This window comes from Dipodomys ordii, unplaced genomic scaffold (genome assembly GCF_000151885.1).
Source record: "Dipodomys ordii isolate 6190 unplaced genomic scaffold, Dord_2.0 Scaffold250, whole genome shotgun sequence".
Taxonomy (NCBI): domain Eukaryota; kingdom Metazoa; phylum Chordata; class Mammalia; order Rodentia; family Heteromyidae; genus Dipodomys; species Dipodomys ordii.
Window position 1 is genome coordinate 472,455 of NW_012267466.1, and position 16,191 is coordinate 488,645.

Below are 16,191 nucleotides of genomic sequence, written 5' to 3' on the forward strand. Positions count from 1 at the left end.
CAGGAAAGTCCGTGAGACTCTTCTCTCCAATGAATCACCAGAAAACCGGAAGTGGAGCTGTGGCTTAAAGCGGTAGAGCTAAGCTAGCCTTGAGCAAAAGAGCTCAGGGACAGCACCCAGGTCCCATGTCTGGCACCAAAAAAGAAAGCAAGAAAAAAGAGCAAGGGCTGGGGTGTGGCTGAAGAGGCAGAACACCTTTCCAACATGCACAGGCCTTGCATTCAAGCTCCACACTACAAAACAATCAGAAAACAATAATGGTGCACTGCATGGCGCCCTGCTCCTGAGCATCAGGACCAGCTTTGTGGTGCTACATACATGAGCAACTGAGGCATTGGCTTCACCCCAGCCCTGGCCAGGAAAACCAGGTGACCAAATGCCAGTACCTATCCCAACTCCTGAGCCAGGCTATGAAGGAATAGAGTGTTCTCTCCCATGTCCTCTGTGATCCTTCTAGAAGGCCGTGTTCTGGCCCCTTTCACAGGGCTATGCACACAGGCTCCCCAGGGGAAAGGGAATATGCGCCTCATGAATGTTCCCACACAGCTCCCACTGCCTCCTCAAGATGCAGCAACTAGCAGGAACATCTTTAAAGTATTCACAGGAAAAACAACAACATAAAACAAACCAAATAATACTAGATTGGTAATAATAATGATGAGGATGTCGCTGGTAGCTCACACCTGTATTCCCAGCTATTCAGGAGGCTGAGACCTGAGGATCAAGGTTTGAAGCCAGCCCAGGCAGAAAAGTCAAGGAGACTCTTATCTCCAAGGAAGCACCAAAAATGCAGAAGTGGAGCTGTGGCTCAAAGTGGTAGAGCCCCTTGACCTTTCTGCCCGGGCTGGCTTGGAAACCACAAACCTCAAATCTCAGCCTCCTGAGTAGGTAGGATTACAGGCGTGAGCCACTGGTGCCTGGCTAGTGCTATTTTTTGGTTTTGTGGGTGGTTTTTGATTGTGTGCGCGTGTTTTGTTTAAGTGCTCTGACACAGAAAGCCAGAAGGCCTTTCTGGGAAGCAGGGAAGCGTGACAGGCCAGAAGGAGGGGCAGAGAGGGGGAAGGGATTATAAATGAGCCAGAGCCAAGGTTGGTTGCGGCTGGACACTTTCAGGGCCTTGGAGGTGATGAGACATTCAGTGGTCTGGATGTTGCTGGCTGGTGGCCTGTGGGGACTGGACGGTAAGGCTGCTATGGAGGTTGGGAGGGAGGGAGGCCAGGATGGAGGCTGGGAGGGAGAGGAATCCAGAGCAGGGCGAGACTGACCCAGTCTGGAAATCAATGATGCAGGATTTGTTCTGCAGATGGCAGAGCTGAGTGTGGGGTGAGCAACCGGCTTTCAGCCCAGTTGCCTTCAGGGGGTTTGGGGACCACGGGGACACTTGACGTCACCCCCTGACTGTGCCTCAGCCTTCACCATAATCAAAGCCTTTGAGAGCCGGACACCGCTGCTCACCCTTGTCATCCCTGCTACTCAGGAACTAAAATATGAGGGCCGCAGTTTTGAAGGCAGTCTAGGCAAGGAAGTCTGTGGGATTCTTAGCTCCAATGGACCACCGAAAAGCCACGAGTAGAGGTGTGGTTCAAGTGGTAGAGTATGAGCCATGAGCACAAAAGCTCAGGGACAGCGCCTGGGCCTTTAATTCAAACCCCCGTACTTGGAGGAGGGATAGGTGGTGGGGGGCAATCTGTTCTCCATTGCTACTAACATCAGACACCATATTAGAATATTTTCCTCTTTGTTCTTTGTTTTCTTTGGGCTGGGATTCTTACGGGCTGGGATTTGAACTCAGGGCCTTGTACTTGCCAGGCTTGAGCACTCTACCACTTGAGTCACGCTTCCAGCCTCACTGTTTTTTCTTTTTTTTTTGTCAGTTGTGGGACCTGAACTCTGGGCCTTGGGCGCTGTCCCCCAGCTCTTCAGCTGTAGACCAGCACTCTACCACCTGAGCCTTAGCCCCACTTCCGGCTTTTTCTGCTTATGTAGTGCTGAGGAATCGAACCCAGAGCCTCATGCATGCAAGGCAAGCACTCTACCACCGAGCCACCTTCCCAGCCCCCTCACTGTTTTTTCTTGCCACTATCAAAGCTTGAATTCAGAGGCTTCGCACTTGTCCCGCTTGCTTGTTCCCAACTGACATTCGACCATTTGAGCCACATCTCCGACCCGGCTTATGATTATTTTTTTGCTGACTAATTAATTGATGATGGAGTCTCCTCACAGACTTTTCTGCTTGGGCCGGCTCAGTGTCTTGATCCTGTGGTAGCTGGGATTTACAGGTGTGAGCCACCAGCACCAGGCCAAGGCCTCTTTGGGCTTAAGAACATCCAGTTGGTTGGCAAGGCTGTGTGCTATATGGGGGACATCCAGGATTGGCCTTCAGGAGTCTCATGAGCTCTCTCTGCAGTGTGCTCTGTCCTGGCAGTGCTTTCCAATACCTCCTGCATCTTCCCCTTTTCCTATGTGGATGGCATACACTTCTCCTGCACCTCCATCCACAGTGACTATGACTGGTGCTCCCTGGACAGCACCTTCCGAGGCCGGTGGCGCTACTGTACAGCCAAAGGTGAGTATCTCCCAGATACTTGGGGGCCCAAGAGCAGGAGGATCGCAGTTCCAAACCTGCCTGGGCAGGAGAGTCCATGAGACTCTGGTCTCCGATGAACCCACAAAAAGCCAGAAGTGGCTCTGTGGTTCAATTGGTAGAGGACCAGCCTTGAGTGAAAAGGCTCAGTAATAGCACCCAGGCCGTGAGTTCAAGCCCCAGGACATTCATACTAAGGTATATGGGATGCCTAGAATGCTAGGGGTCAGTAGAATGCTAGATTCTGGAATTCAGGTCTCAGAAAGGTGTTGTTTTCTATTTGATGTGTGTTCTCACTTGGAAAATAATGGAAAAAGTTTGGCAATGTGTGAGTTGGGTGATGGCGTCTGAGGATGACCTTTTTTGTTTTTTTCATTGTGGGGCTTGAACTCTGGGCCTGGGCATTGTCCCTGCTCTCTTCAGCTCAAGACAAGTGCTCTACCACATGAGCCACAGCACCACTTTTGGTTTTCTAGTGGTTCATTGGAGATAAGTCTCACAGACTTTTCTGCCCGGGCTGGCTTTGAACCATGATCCTCAGATCTCAGCCTCCTGAGTAGCTAGGATGACAGGCATGAACCACCAGTGCCCAGTTGAGGATGACCTTGTACGACCTTGTGTACCCCCTCCCCCCCCACAGATCCCCCAGTGTGTGTATTCCCCTTCACCTTCAAAAAATGGTGCTTCCGCCAGTGCACCAAGAAAGGCTATGTCCTCGGCCGGAGCTGGTGCTCACTGACGCACAACTTCAACAAGGACAGAAAATGGAAGCAGTGCTCTCCTCAACAGTGAGAGCTGGGAAGAATGGAGCAGGGGCTTGAAGAATGGTGGAAATGGGGAGTGCTGTGGGTGGATGGATGGTATGTGGGTGGGTGGACTGATGGATGGATGAATGATGGATGGATGATGGATAATGGATGAATGGATAATGAGTGGGTGGGTCCTGAATGGATAATGGATGGTAAATAGATGATGCATGGATGAAAAGTGGATGGATGTTGGATAATGGATGCTGGATGGATGCTGGGTAGATGGGTGCTGGATGGTAAATAGATGATGAATGGTTGACAGGTAGATGGATTATTAATGAATGGATGGATGGAGGACAGATAATGGGTAAATAGGTAATGAGTGAATGGATGGAGGATGGGTATATGGTCTATGATGTACATATGTATGTATGAATGATGGGTGGAAGGATGACAGATGATAAGTGGATATAGGGATGATGGATGGATGGATGATGGATGGTAGATAATGATGGATGCATGGATGAGTGATGGATGGATGATAGATGATGAATGGATGGATGGATGGATATAGGATGGATGGATCATAGGTGGATGGATGATGAATGGATGGATGATAGATTGATGATAGGTGGATGGATGATTAGTGAATAAATGGACAGGTGATGAATGGATGATGGATAATGGATGGATAGACAATGAGTGGAAGGATGGATGGGTGGGTAGATGGATGGATGGATATAGGATGGGTGGGTGGATGGATGGATGGATGGATGGATAGATGGATGGGTGGATGGATGGATGGGTGATTGGATGGGTGGGTGGATGGTTGGGTGGATGGATGGATGGGTGGGTGGATGGGTGGGTGGATGGATGAGTGGATGGAAGTTCAAGGCTTAGACTGGTGGTTTCTTAGATCAGGGGTTGAAAAACATCTGAGCAGGACCTGATGTGGAATATTTCAGGCTTTGCAAGTTACTCAGTCCATGCCACATAGACTCAATGGTGCCATTGTGCCATTCGTCCACATGCAGCAAATGTGTGATCATTCTTCACTTTTAATCTGCTCTTGATTTGCAAAAGCCATACAATATACCATTAAAATGCAATCAGTAATAGTGTATCTAATTGGAAAAGGAGACATATGTTCACTTCTGGCTGGCTGCTGATCTAGAACATTCCCCTGTCCCCTCCTTTCCCCCAGGGCCCCAGGCTAAGGAGCACCTAAGGGAACAGAGCAGCCCCCCTCCCACCAAGGATGGGGAAAGATGACACACAGAGGAGGGACCCCTGTGGGACATCTATCCTGGAGCGTGACAGAGTTGGACCTGCTCTTCTAATCTCTCTCTTTCCTCCACAGTACTTAGATAATCCAGGTGGTTTAGAAGAGTCTGAAGTTGTAGATTCCTCAGCTGCCTCTCCAAATATCATCCCCCCGCCGGGTACCTGTGGCTCATACCTATCCTCCCAGCTCATGCCCATCATTCCAGCTACTGTGGAGGCTGAGATCTAGAGGATCACAGTCTGAACTGAGCCTGTGGAGGAAAGTCCGTGAGACTCTTACCTCCCACAAACCAGCAAAAGAACCGTAATGGAGTTGTGGTTTCAAGCCATAGAAATGCTAATCTTGAAGAAAAAGGCTCAGGGACCGTGTCCAGGCCCTGAGTTCAAGCCCCAGGACCAGCACCAAAACATAAAATAAATAAATAAAAAGAAAAACAAATCCTTGACAGAAGTCCTTTGTGCAAGTAGCAGCATTTGCTTTTCCAGGATCCGTATCTGTCTTGATGCTGTCCTTTGTCCATTGTCAGAGCACGTGAGTTACTGAATTGAGGGGTAGCAGGTGAGGTCACAGGTAGAGAGCTGCTTGTTCCTTGTGCTTTTACTGCAGTTGGTGAAGGAAGGAGCGTGTGTCTAAAGCAAAGCAGAGATTTGTTTCTCTATCGCTAAATACACTTTCTGGTTACTGTGTGCCATACTTGTTCGTTCCTGATACATCGGCTTCAGTGGCCTGGGGGCCACTGACCACCATCGGTCTTTCACATGGAATGTGGACTTGTCCTAATAAGTTCGTAGTTAAGTGACAGTTAATTTTTCCTGTTGTCCTGATGTGGCCTGGAACCAGTGACTTACCCCTGTAATCCCAGCTCCCCAAGAGGCTAGGATCGAAGGATTATGGTGATCAATTCTAAGCCAGCCAGGTCAGGAATCCTGTGACACATTTATTACCAATGAACTATGAGAAAACTGGAAATGGTGCTTAAAATGGTAGACCACTTAGCCATGAGCAAAAAGTGCTCAGGGACAGTGCCCTGAGTGCAAACCCCAGGATTCACACACACACACACACAGAGCATGGCATCTGATATTACACAAGTATTTGGTGGTTCTCAAATCTGCAAGGTCAGGACAAGGAAAGGAAGTCTGAGAAACTCTCCGTGTGCCAGGAGCCTGAGGAGCCATGGAGACCATGACACCAGGGTCATGGTTGAGATCCTGGGGAAATCAGAAGACACTGGAAGAGAAACGCAGTGTGAGGACTCCGGGCGACTTTCTGAACCTCTACAGCCAGGCTCACAGCCCTGCTACCCTCCATACGTGCGGCTCTCTGCTGAAGCCCAGCTTCCTCTGCCAGAATTAACTCTCAGCTTGCCACAGGTACCTGGCAAGAAAGCCAGCTAGCCATGGTGGGTGAGCGGGTTACTTTCACAGTGAGATGAAGACAGTTAATAACCACCTTCAGTACCTGGATGAAAACCCAGATTCTGCCACCCCCTCCCCAGTGGCACTGGCCCATGACCAGGCACACAGGGATCCGCCATGGCTCAGGACTACGTGTGGTATCAGGGCATTCCTTTCCCTGATGTGGGTTATAACCCTGAAGTCACAAAAGCAGCTCATGAGAAGCTGGTGCTGAAGGACAAGGACATCATCACGGTGGCCTACCCCAAATCAGGTGAGCAGACAAGGCTGCGGCTGCATGGGAAAGGCCAGAGCTGCGCCCCACTCCCTCCAGCCTCCATGTGGGGATGGTATAGTTACTCATTGGTTTCTTTCCCTTCTTGGAAGAGGATCCCGCCAGCCCATTTCACAGGAATTTCTGTGTGCGTGGTGTGTGAACGTACTGGAGAAATGCAGTAGCATGGGGCCTATGGCATAAGGTTTCCTGGGAGCAGGGGTGAGGAAGGGAGGGTGAACGCTGCAGATCTCAGAGACAATCACATCCAGTTTTGTTTTGTTTTTTTTAAATATTAATCTGAACGTAGTTGATTTGTTGATTTAGGCTTTTAAACATGATCTTTCAACGGTTGTACCAAAGGACTTCAGTGCCACGCTGCCCATTTCCCAGGGCCCAGTGCCTTGATCAGTGCCACCCCTCCACGTGCATTTTGGGACAAGCGTTCCACACCATCAGCACGTGTGCACATGCCGACTACAGCCAAGGTGTTTTCATCAGGGCTGTGTTTAGTGATGGAGCTACACTGGAGGCTGGCATAGGAGACATGCTAGCTTTCTCAGTCCAGGCATATGGGGGAGAGCTTTTTATTCTAGTATTATATTTTTCTCAATATGTTTAAAGTCCTGTATGTAGCTCTCGTGGACATTTTTTTTGATACATCCTAACATTTTTAATTTAGTACATGCTAAACACTATAGGATGTCTCTTTTCAATTATTTACTTTGTGGGGGGAGAGGAATTTGCACTCAGGGTCTTGTACACGTTTGCCTCCCAGAACTATTTAGCTGGTACTTTACCACTTGAGCCAAATCTCTCGTGCAGTACAGAGGGGTGACCGTTTCATAAGTCAGCCAATGAATACATTTGTTTTTGTTTGGTTTTTGAGAAGTACCCAGGCCTTGAGTTCAAGCCCCAGTACTGGCACAATAAGAAAAAAAAAAACTCTCTTTAGGCAGTAGTTGGGAACTGGAAACTTCCAGCAAATACAAGGCAGTGGCAGAACAGGCTCTAATTGGGGGAGGGGGGGCGGCGGCAAGGGGAGGAGCATCGGGATGGGGCGGAGCCAGCATGGAGCACACACTGCAAGGGAAATGCACTGAAAATCAGGAGCCAGGGCCGCACTGCAGGGATTTCAGGAACAGCCATTGGGTGGATCCATCCCAACTATCCACAGAGACTCACTGCTTAACCCCAATAGGGCCCAGGGGATAAATGGAGAGTGACACTGATTACCAAGGCAGAGCACTCAGACCCACACTGCAGCATGATTGGAGGACATATTGCTATTAGAAGCACACCAGGGCAGGCCGTCGTGAGAAGACAGATGGTGTGTGATTTGTACCATGTACAAAGCCCACAGCCGCCACAGCCTAGAAGAGACAAGAGAGCTGTGGGGGCCTGGACAGGAGACAGGGGCAACTACGCATGTGTGCACAGCATAGGTTTATAAGATGTTAAGATACTGTGGTAAGCCAGGCTCTGTGGCTCATGCCTGTCATCCCAGCTACTCAGGAGGCTGAGATCAGAGGATCGCCATTTAAAGCCAGCCTGGGTAGGAAAGTCCATGAGACTTTTCAAGAAACCACTCAGAAAACCAAAGTGGCACTGTGGCTCAAGTGGTAGAGCACTAGCCTTTAGCTGAAGGGCTGAGGGACAGTGCCCAGGCCCAGATGGATTCAAGCCCCAAAACAACAGCCAACAAAATGTAAATAAGTTACCTGAGCATCATGGCTCATGCAAGCTGACGAGGCTGTGCCTTTAGGGCTGGGCACAATGTTTGTCCTCATGCAAAGGGGGCATCTTTGTAGCAGCAGCCAGGGTGAGGTTTACTGATCACAGCGTTGCGGTTGGGTCTGGGCCGGAGGCAGGCTGCTACTGCAGCCGGAAGGTACCAGGCGCCTGGGTGAGAGTTCACAATTGCAGTCAGGTCTGGTGTGCTCACGTGATTTCAGGGAAAGGGCTGAGGGCCTAAGATGGAGATTGTTAAGTCACAATGGAGAAGGACATAGTAACTTACACTCTTCGATGTTCAGTTCCTGGCAGAACACAGAACTACAACAGGAAAGAGAAGGAGATAGGCTTCCGCCCAAGTTTTTCTTGACAAGTTTTTAATTTTACGAATCTTTTATGTTGAGAATAGGTGCGGATGCCACAAAACTTCAAAGAGGGCTCGAGGCCCTAAGTTCACTTCAGCAATATTGCCACCAAATCATTTCCCAAAGTACTCAATGCATTTTTGCTTCCGTTCTTTTTCCGTTTCCCCCAGGATCTCCATGCTCCAGGATTTCGGCCATGATCCTCCGGGTCATGATCTCCATGGCTCCTCAGGCTCCTGGGGGCAGGGAGAGTTTCTCAGACTTCTTTTCTTTTTCCTGACCTTGCAGATTTGAGAATCACCAGATACTTCTGTGACATCACAGGGAAAAGGGTGTGTGTGTGTGTGTGTGTGTGTGTGTGCGTGTGTGTGTGTGTGTACCAGTCCTTGAGAGGCCTGGGTACTGTCCCTGAACTTTTTTGCTCAAAGCTGGCACTTTACCACTCTGAATCATGGCAGCACTTCCGGTTTTCTAGTGGTTCATTGGAAATACGGATCTTGTGGACTTTCTGCCTGGGTGGGCCTCAAACCTCAATCTTCAGGTCGTAGCCTCTTGAGCAGCTTGCTTACCAGCATTAGCCACAAGCTCCTGCCTTTGTAAGATTTGTTCATAGCTCGGATGCTATAAATGGAAGAATAAGTCAGGACATAGTCCCACGGGAACAGCTCCAGAGGACATCTTGCCATCTTCTCCTGGAATGTTTTGTCGAATTCTTCAGCCTGGGCTACAGTGAAGTGGTTTTTCCAGTCCCCCACAATGCCCAGAGGCGGTGGAGCAATGCTGAGATCAGACCATGCGATGGGTATGAATGGTGCAGGCAGGCCTCTGGCTCCCTGCTCCAGCCCTACCATGTCCTTGCTGTGGACTTTGGAGCTCAGAGAAAAGAACTCCCAGAAGAACTCTGTCTGTGTGTCTGTGTGTGCAGAAACAGAGGATTTCAATGTAGTTTCAAACTCTTCAGTTTCACAGGGAAATCTCTGGATCATAGAGCTACAGATTGCCTAGACTCTAACGTGTCAGCCAACAAGAAATAGAAGGAATGAACGAATATGACTACATAAAATTAAAGAATGTCTGCTCACCAAAATAAAAAACCCAATGTGGGAGGCTTGTGTGACCCCATCTGAGCTCCTGTGTGTGGTAAGGGTGCATGTTGGTATGCATTTCCTCTGGGGGAGGAAGGGGAGCCCACCCCCCGCCCGCTCCTCCAAGCCAAGGTCCAATGCCTGGCACCAGACTCAGGAGAAGGTTTGCGGGAAGTGCTATGCGTGCTCCTCCTAATGAACCCCATGGAACAACGCATCCAGATTCCTTTCATGTTTTTAACGGAGCGCCACCTGCACTTTGCTTCCTCTTTATTAATCTTTAATCACATGGAAACGTTCCACCTTTGACAACTCTTCCCGCTCACTGATTAAAGGTCGCCAACTTTTAGTATCCACATACCCCCCCCCAAAATTGTTTAAGATCAACTTTCTGTCCCATGATTGTCCCGTGATTGTCTCATGACAGTCCCATGACTACAGACTTACCTTCTATGCCCCTATGCCATAGATAAGCATGTGATATTTTGTTGAAGTTGGTTTTTGTTTTTGTTTTTGGTCATGGGGGATGAACTCTAGGCCTGGGCACTGTCCCTCAGCTCTTCAGCTCAGGACTAGCACTCTACCACTTGAGCCACAGCGCCACTTCGGGCTTTTTCTGCTTATGGGGTGCTGAGGAATTGAACCCAGGGCCTCATGCATGCAAGGCAAGCACTCTATCACTGAGCCAACTTCCCAGATAGCGTATGATGTTTTAATAAACTTTGTTTATACCCACATGGTACAGTCCCTTTCTGCCTACCAGGCACGTGTTCCCACGTTACCGCTGAGGAATCAGCAACAACCCAACAACAAGAAAACAAAACCAGTTTCAGTGGGGGAGAGAATCTTCAGCAACTGTTTGTTGGATGCAGGGCAATCATGCAGAAAGTACAAAGAGCTTAAAGTTGTACAAGAACCAAACACTGCCCATTCTTAGATGGGCAATGGAATTGAAAAGCCTTTCTAAGACAAAGAAATAAAAATGTCTAAAAGATACATAAAGCCAGCTGAGTACTGGTGGCTCATACTCGTTATCCTAGTAACATAAGAGGCTGAGTTTTGAAGTGAGCTCTGGGCAAGAAAGCCCATGAGACTTTTATCTCCAATGAACTACCAAAAAGCTGGAAGTGGAATTGAGGCTCAAGCCTTGAATAAAAATTTAAACAACAACAACAACAACAGAAAAACCCACTCAGCAATAGCATCCAAGCCTTCTGTTCAAGTCCCAGGATCAATACACACATTTTTTTTTTAAACTCATAAAGCCATATCGATGGAGCCTTTCTGGTCTCTGACAGATGTTTAAACCACAATCATTCCATACCTCTCCCGGCCACTAGGACTGCAGCAATGTTGTAATTCTCACCTCAGCAGGCTGTAATTGGACATCATGTTTTCTTTCATGGCCTGGAAATATCTGTTCTCAAGGACCAAGTTCAGCTCTTTGGGGTCCATCTTCTTGCCCAGGAACTGACAGATCTTCTCCACAGTGCTCCTCGTGTCCTGCAAGAAGGAAAAGCAGGACAAGGAGAACACAGAGCGGCTCTCAGAACGAGGGAGCTTTGGAGGGAGGACAAGAAGGGACAGACAGCCAAGCACTATGACAGACTCCTATGACAGAGGCTGAGCTGGGAGCAGGGAGGGAGGAAGGGATGAGAGAGGAATAGGAAGGAGGACCGGAAGGATTTGATCCAAGCACCCAGCACCGGGATGTCATTTTATGGTTTGTGGCAGCACAACCAGAGCACAGAGACTGGAGATGTCCCAGACCTAGAGAAAAGCATCTGAAGTGGGGCCCTGGTGACTCCCAGTTGTCATCCTATCTACTCAGGAGGCTGAGATCTAAAGATCCTGGTTCAAAGCCAGCCCAGGCAACATAATCTATGAGACTTTTATCTGCAATTAACCAGCAGGAAACTGGAAGTGGAGCCGTGGTTCCAAGTGGAAGAGACAAGCCCTGAACTGAAAAACTCAGAGACACCATACAGTCCCAGAATTCAAGCCCCAAGACCGACTAAAAAAGAAAGAAGTGAGAGAAAAGCCTAATTTGAGAAATATCAAAAGGAAGATCAATACACTAGTTACTACAGTGTCCCACAGCTAATCTCAGTACACCCCAGACTTCTCTAAAGTCTTTTATTTGTGTTTGTGAGTTGTGGGTCTTGAACTCTGGGCCTGGATGTTGCTGTTGAACCTTTGTGCTTAAGGCTAGCACTCTATCAACTGAGCCAGAGGTCCACATCAGCTTGTTGCTGATTCACTGGAGAGAAGAGTCTCATGCATTTGCCTGCTGGTGCTGTCTTTGAACCACAATCCTCAGATCTCAGCCTCCTGAGTAGCTAGGATGGTGAACTCTGACAGGTGGTGTGGGGTCTATGAAGAAGGGGAGACCCATGATCAGGAGGTAATAATGGGGTGGAGTGCATGGAAAATGGATCATTGCCTTCTTCAGTGCCTCATAGCTGAGCACCAGCACATTCTCTCTCTCCCTCATGGACATCCAGCCCCGAACATGTGCAAACCATGACCCATACAGCACTGCAGGGTGGGCAATGAGGGACAAATAATCAACTCCTGGACCTCCAGATGTGGTCTATGATCTCCACATGTTTCCCCTTGTCCCCATAGCTTCCTCTAGGTAGAACTGACAAAAAAATTCTCGTGCATATTTACCTGGGTGCCAGTGGCTCACACCTGTCAGCCTAGCTCCTGAGGAGGATGAGTAGTGAGGATCATGGTTCAAAACCAGCCTTGACAGAAAAGCCCCAGAATATCTCTCTGTCTCTGTCTCTGTCTGTCTGTCTGTCTGTCTCTCTCTCTCTGTGGTCATGGTGGTGCTTGAACTCAGGGCCTACCCCCTGTCCCTGAACATCGTACTGAAATCTAGCACTCTATGCAATGAGCCATAGCTCCACTTCCGGCTTTTTTTTTCTGATTCATTATAGATGAGTCTTGTGGACTTTTCCTGCCTGTGCAGACTTCTCAGATTGCAGTCGGCTGGCTGGGTAACTAGGATTACATTCCTGAGCTACTGGCACTTGATTCATGAGAGTCTTATGGACAATTATTTGCCAAAAAGATGGAAGTGGAGCTGAGGATCCAGAGGTAGAACACTAGCCTTGAGAGAACAAGTAAGGGAAAATGCCCAGGCCCAGAGTTCAAGTCCCAAGACACACACACACACACACACACACACAATTTTTATATCCCCTCACTTCACAACCTACTCACCACTGTCTTGGATGAACCATTCATAATACTGTTGCAGTGACTGCAGATTCTTCATGAGCTGTGATTGACCCCAGAAATGACAGCCAGACACAAGGACATCCTTTGGATTTCTGATGACATAGATCACCTTGAAGGGAGAAAGGAGAAGACTAAAAAATCATGACCATCTTTTCCACATGTAGGTCTTGATCTCCCCTCAGCCAAGGTCTACATGATGGGACAAGCATCAAAGGATCAACCATCTGCCAGTGTCTTACTAGAACACTAATTTATTTTTATTTGTTTGTGACAGTCCCGGGGCTTGAACTCTCAGCCTGTGCACTAAACCTGAGCTATTTAGCTCGTGTTTAGGGCTTTACCACTTTGAGACCCAGCACCACTTTCTGGTTTTCTGCTGGTTCTTTGGAGATAGAAGTCTCATTCACTTTTCTGCCTGGGCTGGCTTTGAACCATGATCCTTAGATCTCAGCCTCCTGAGTAGCTAGAATGACAGGCATGAGCCATGGGGTCTGGCTTTGGCACTGGCTTTTGATGGAGTGAAGATCAAAGAAAAGACAGGCAAGTGGTTCTGCCTAAAGTTTATCTGTAAGCCCTGGTTGAGCTTAAGGTAGATTTGGAAGACTCTGGCCTCCAGGTCATCTGTGAGGGCCCAACTGCACTGGTCTACATTTTGGGCCTGAGGTCTCTCCATTGGTGAATGTGATCCCAGGACCACGGTGAACGACTGAAGGTGAATGCAGCTTGCTCTCATCTCCAGGTCTCTATTATGAGGTCAAGATTGAAAAGCATCGATTGAGCCAGTGGCTCACATCTGTCATCCTAGCTACTCAGGAGGCTGAGATCTGAGGATTGTGGTTCAAAGCCAGCCCAAGCAGGAGAGTCTGTGAGACTCTTATCTGCACAAGTAACCACCAAAAGGGGAGCAGTGGCTGAAGTGGTAAAGCTCTAGACTTGAGCACTAAAGCTCAGGGATAGTGCCCAGGCCTTAAGTTCAAGCCCCAGAACTAGCACCCCATCCCCCCCCCCTCCACACACACACAACAAGCATTTACTGAACAGTTATTGAGCACTGATCACTGACCTTGGCCTTGGAAGTGAAGAAAGACTTGGGGAAGAGTTGGATGGGAAGGTGGGAAGTGAGGAGCTGGGGCCCCTCCTTCCTGTCCTTAATGATTTTGGCTCTACTTTTAGCCTGGATCCACGAGGATTCATCCCAGATGGGCACAGACCGGATCCACTCTGGATCCCTTGCTGTGAATGAGACACAGGATCTCAATCATCCAGTTGGTTCCTGGAGACAGAAGGAAAGTGAAGGTCACTCATTTCTGCCTAAATTATGTTAAAAAAATGACAGTAAAATATACATAAACCTTACTGTTATAAACTTTGTTCAGCATACATTCCTTTGTCCCAGAAGGCCTGTGTGTGTGTGTGTGTGTGTGTGTGTGTGTGTGTGTGTGTGTCCGTCCACACATGCCAGTCCTGGTACTTGAACTCAGAGCCTGTGCGCTGTCCCTGGATTTTTCTGCTTCATATTGGTGCTCTATACCTTGAGCCACAGTTGCACTGAACAGTTTTTCTTCATTCATTGGAGATGAGAGTCTCACAGATTTTCATGCCAAGGCTGGCTTTGAACCTCGATTCTCAGACCACAGCCTCCTCAGTAGCTAGGATGGCAAGAGATATCCACCAGTACCTGGCCTATGCTGGTATTTTTACAGGTAATAAATGTACACTGTCCACATGTATGTAGTTGCCCCCCCCACCCCATCTCCTGTCCAGGCCCCCACAGCTCTCTTGTCTCTTCTAGGCTGTGGTGGCTGTGGACTTTGCACATGGTGCAAATCAAACACCTCTTGCCCTCGTGTGTTTCCAATCGCAATATGTCCTCCAATCATGCTGCAGAGTGGGTCAGAGTGCTCTGCATTGGTAATCAGCATTAAGCTCCATTTATCCCCTGAGGCCTATTGGGGTTAAACAGCGAGTCTCTGTGGATAGTTGGGATAGATCCACCCCATTGGCTGTTCCTGAAATCCCTGCAGTGCGGCCCTGGCTCCTGATTCTCAGTGCATTTCCCTTGCAGTATGTGCTCTGTGCTGGCTCCGCCCCATCCGGTGCCCAGCCCCTCACCCCCCACCCCCTACCCAATTAGGGCCTGTTCTGCCACTGCCTTGTATTTGCTGGAAGTTTCCAGGTCCCAATTACTGCCTAAATGGAATACTTTTCTTTCTTTTAGTGTCAGTCCTGGCACTTTAACTCAAGGTCTGGATGCTTTCCAAAAAGAATGCCCAAAACAAATGTACTCATTGGCTGACTTATGAAACAGTCACTCCTCTGGACAACAGTGCAGATTTGACTAGAGGGGTAGAGTGCTGTTGGGAGCCCTGCAGGGAGTCTCTCTGCATGATAAGCTTGACTATCTCGCTGGAACATCTCTCCAGACTATTTACAGAATCTGGTCTTTGCATCCTGCCCCAAACAAAGACCAGGTAGCTGCTATTGACCACCTTTTCACATTGCCCTAAGCAAGCATCCTGCAGCCTCTACTCCCAATGAAAAAGCTTCCTTATTCTAAGCATATAAATACCCCTGTGTGAAAAATAAAATTTGGCAGCTTGATCAGAATCCTTGTCTTGGTGTCCTTCTTCGTGTCTCTTGTCCCTTCATTCCTTCTCGCTTAGGTTCATTGCCCTCGTTGAAGTCCTGCGGGTCAGGACAACTGGAGCCCAACGTGGGGCTTGAGCCTCTGACTAAGGAAGGAACGCCGTCCTCCGGGAAAACTTGGCCAAGTACAGTCCGAGATCGCGAGATCGCCTCGACAGACCCCACCGAGAGACAGATCCAGGAGGAGAGTGGGGACGGCGCAAGGTGAGTGACCCACCATGGGACAAGCAATGTCATCACATGATCTATTTCTGTCAGACCTCAGGGAGGCCTTCAAGACACGGGGAACGTGGGTTAAGAAAAAGGATTTAGAATTATTTTCATAGAGGACTTGTAGGAATCATAGATGCAAAAAGATGGCAAAGAGTAGGAAATTGTTTAATAGATTATTATGAAGTCTTTGGTTCAGAAAAGGTTCCTGCTACCGCCTTTTCCTATTGGAATTTGATTAATGACATTTTAAAATGTTCTCTGTTTGATAGTGGAATTTTAAAACTTGTAAAAACGGGAGAGGAGGTTCTCCAAAATGCCTCTCGGCCCCCCGTGGCTTGCCCATCGGTTGTATTAGATATGACTGCTGGCCAATTTACTGAAAATCCCTTCCTTTTGTAACCCAGCCTTTCAAGGGCCCACTGCCCCTCCAGATCCAGATGTTTTTTCTCTCCCCCCTTTACCTAACCTGGCACCTTTACGCGAGACTCTTCAACATAGGCGAGAACACCTTCAACTTTTTTTTTTTTGGGGTCCGGTAGTGGGCCCTGAACTCTGGGCCTAGGTGCTGTCCCTCAGCTCTTCAGCTCAAGGCTAGCGCTCTACCACCTGA

General features: G+C 48.6%; 1 protein-coding gene and 1 pseudogene across 3 annotated transcripts; both read left to right on the plus strand.

The window, feature by feature from the left end:
• The first annotated feature begins 1,094 nt into the window (after window positions 1-1,094).
• Window positions 1,095-5,042, plus strand: Bsph1 (binder of sperm protein homolog 1). Of its 3 annotated transcripts, none has more exons than XR_001175822.1 (4): window positions 1,095-1,181; window positions 2,408-2,566; window positions 3,225-3,444; window positions 4,694-5,042. XR_001175822.1 is itself a non-coding variant. In XM_013036169.1 (4 exons), the coding sequence occupies exons 1-3, from the start codon at window positions 1,127-1,129 to the stop codon at window positions 3,374-3,376; spliced, it is 366 nt and encodes a 121-aa protein (XP_012891623.1). In that variant the 5' UTR covers window positions 1,095-1,126; the 3' UTR covers window positions 3,377-3,420; window positions 4,694-5,042. The 3 variants fall into 3 exon arrangements, 2 of the variants coding, with proteins under 2 accessions (XP_012891623.1, XP_012891622.1); XM_013036169.1 differs by having other exon boundaries at window positions 3,225-3,420; XM_013036168.1 differs by having other exon boundaries at window positions 3,225-3,372; window positions 4,694-5,041.
• Window positions 5,043-5,702: 660 nt separating this feature from the next.
• Window positions 5,703-16,191, plus strand: part of LOC106000949 — a 42,696-nt pseudogene continuing 32,207 nt past the window's right edge.

Coding starts and splice junctions, on each gene's coding strand:
- Bsph1 (XM_013036168.1), top strand. CDS start 1,127: ATGAGACATTCAGTGGTCTGGATGTTGCTGGCTGGTGGCCTGTGGGGA. Junction 1,182..2,407: donor TGGCCTGTGGGGACTGGACG/GTAAGGCTGCTA, acceptor CTCTCTCTGCAG/TGTGCTCTGTCCTGGCAGTG. Junction 2,567..3,224: donor GCGCTACTGTACAGCCAAAG/GTGAGTATCTCC, acceptor CCCCCCCCACAG/ATCCCCCAGTGTGTGTATTC.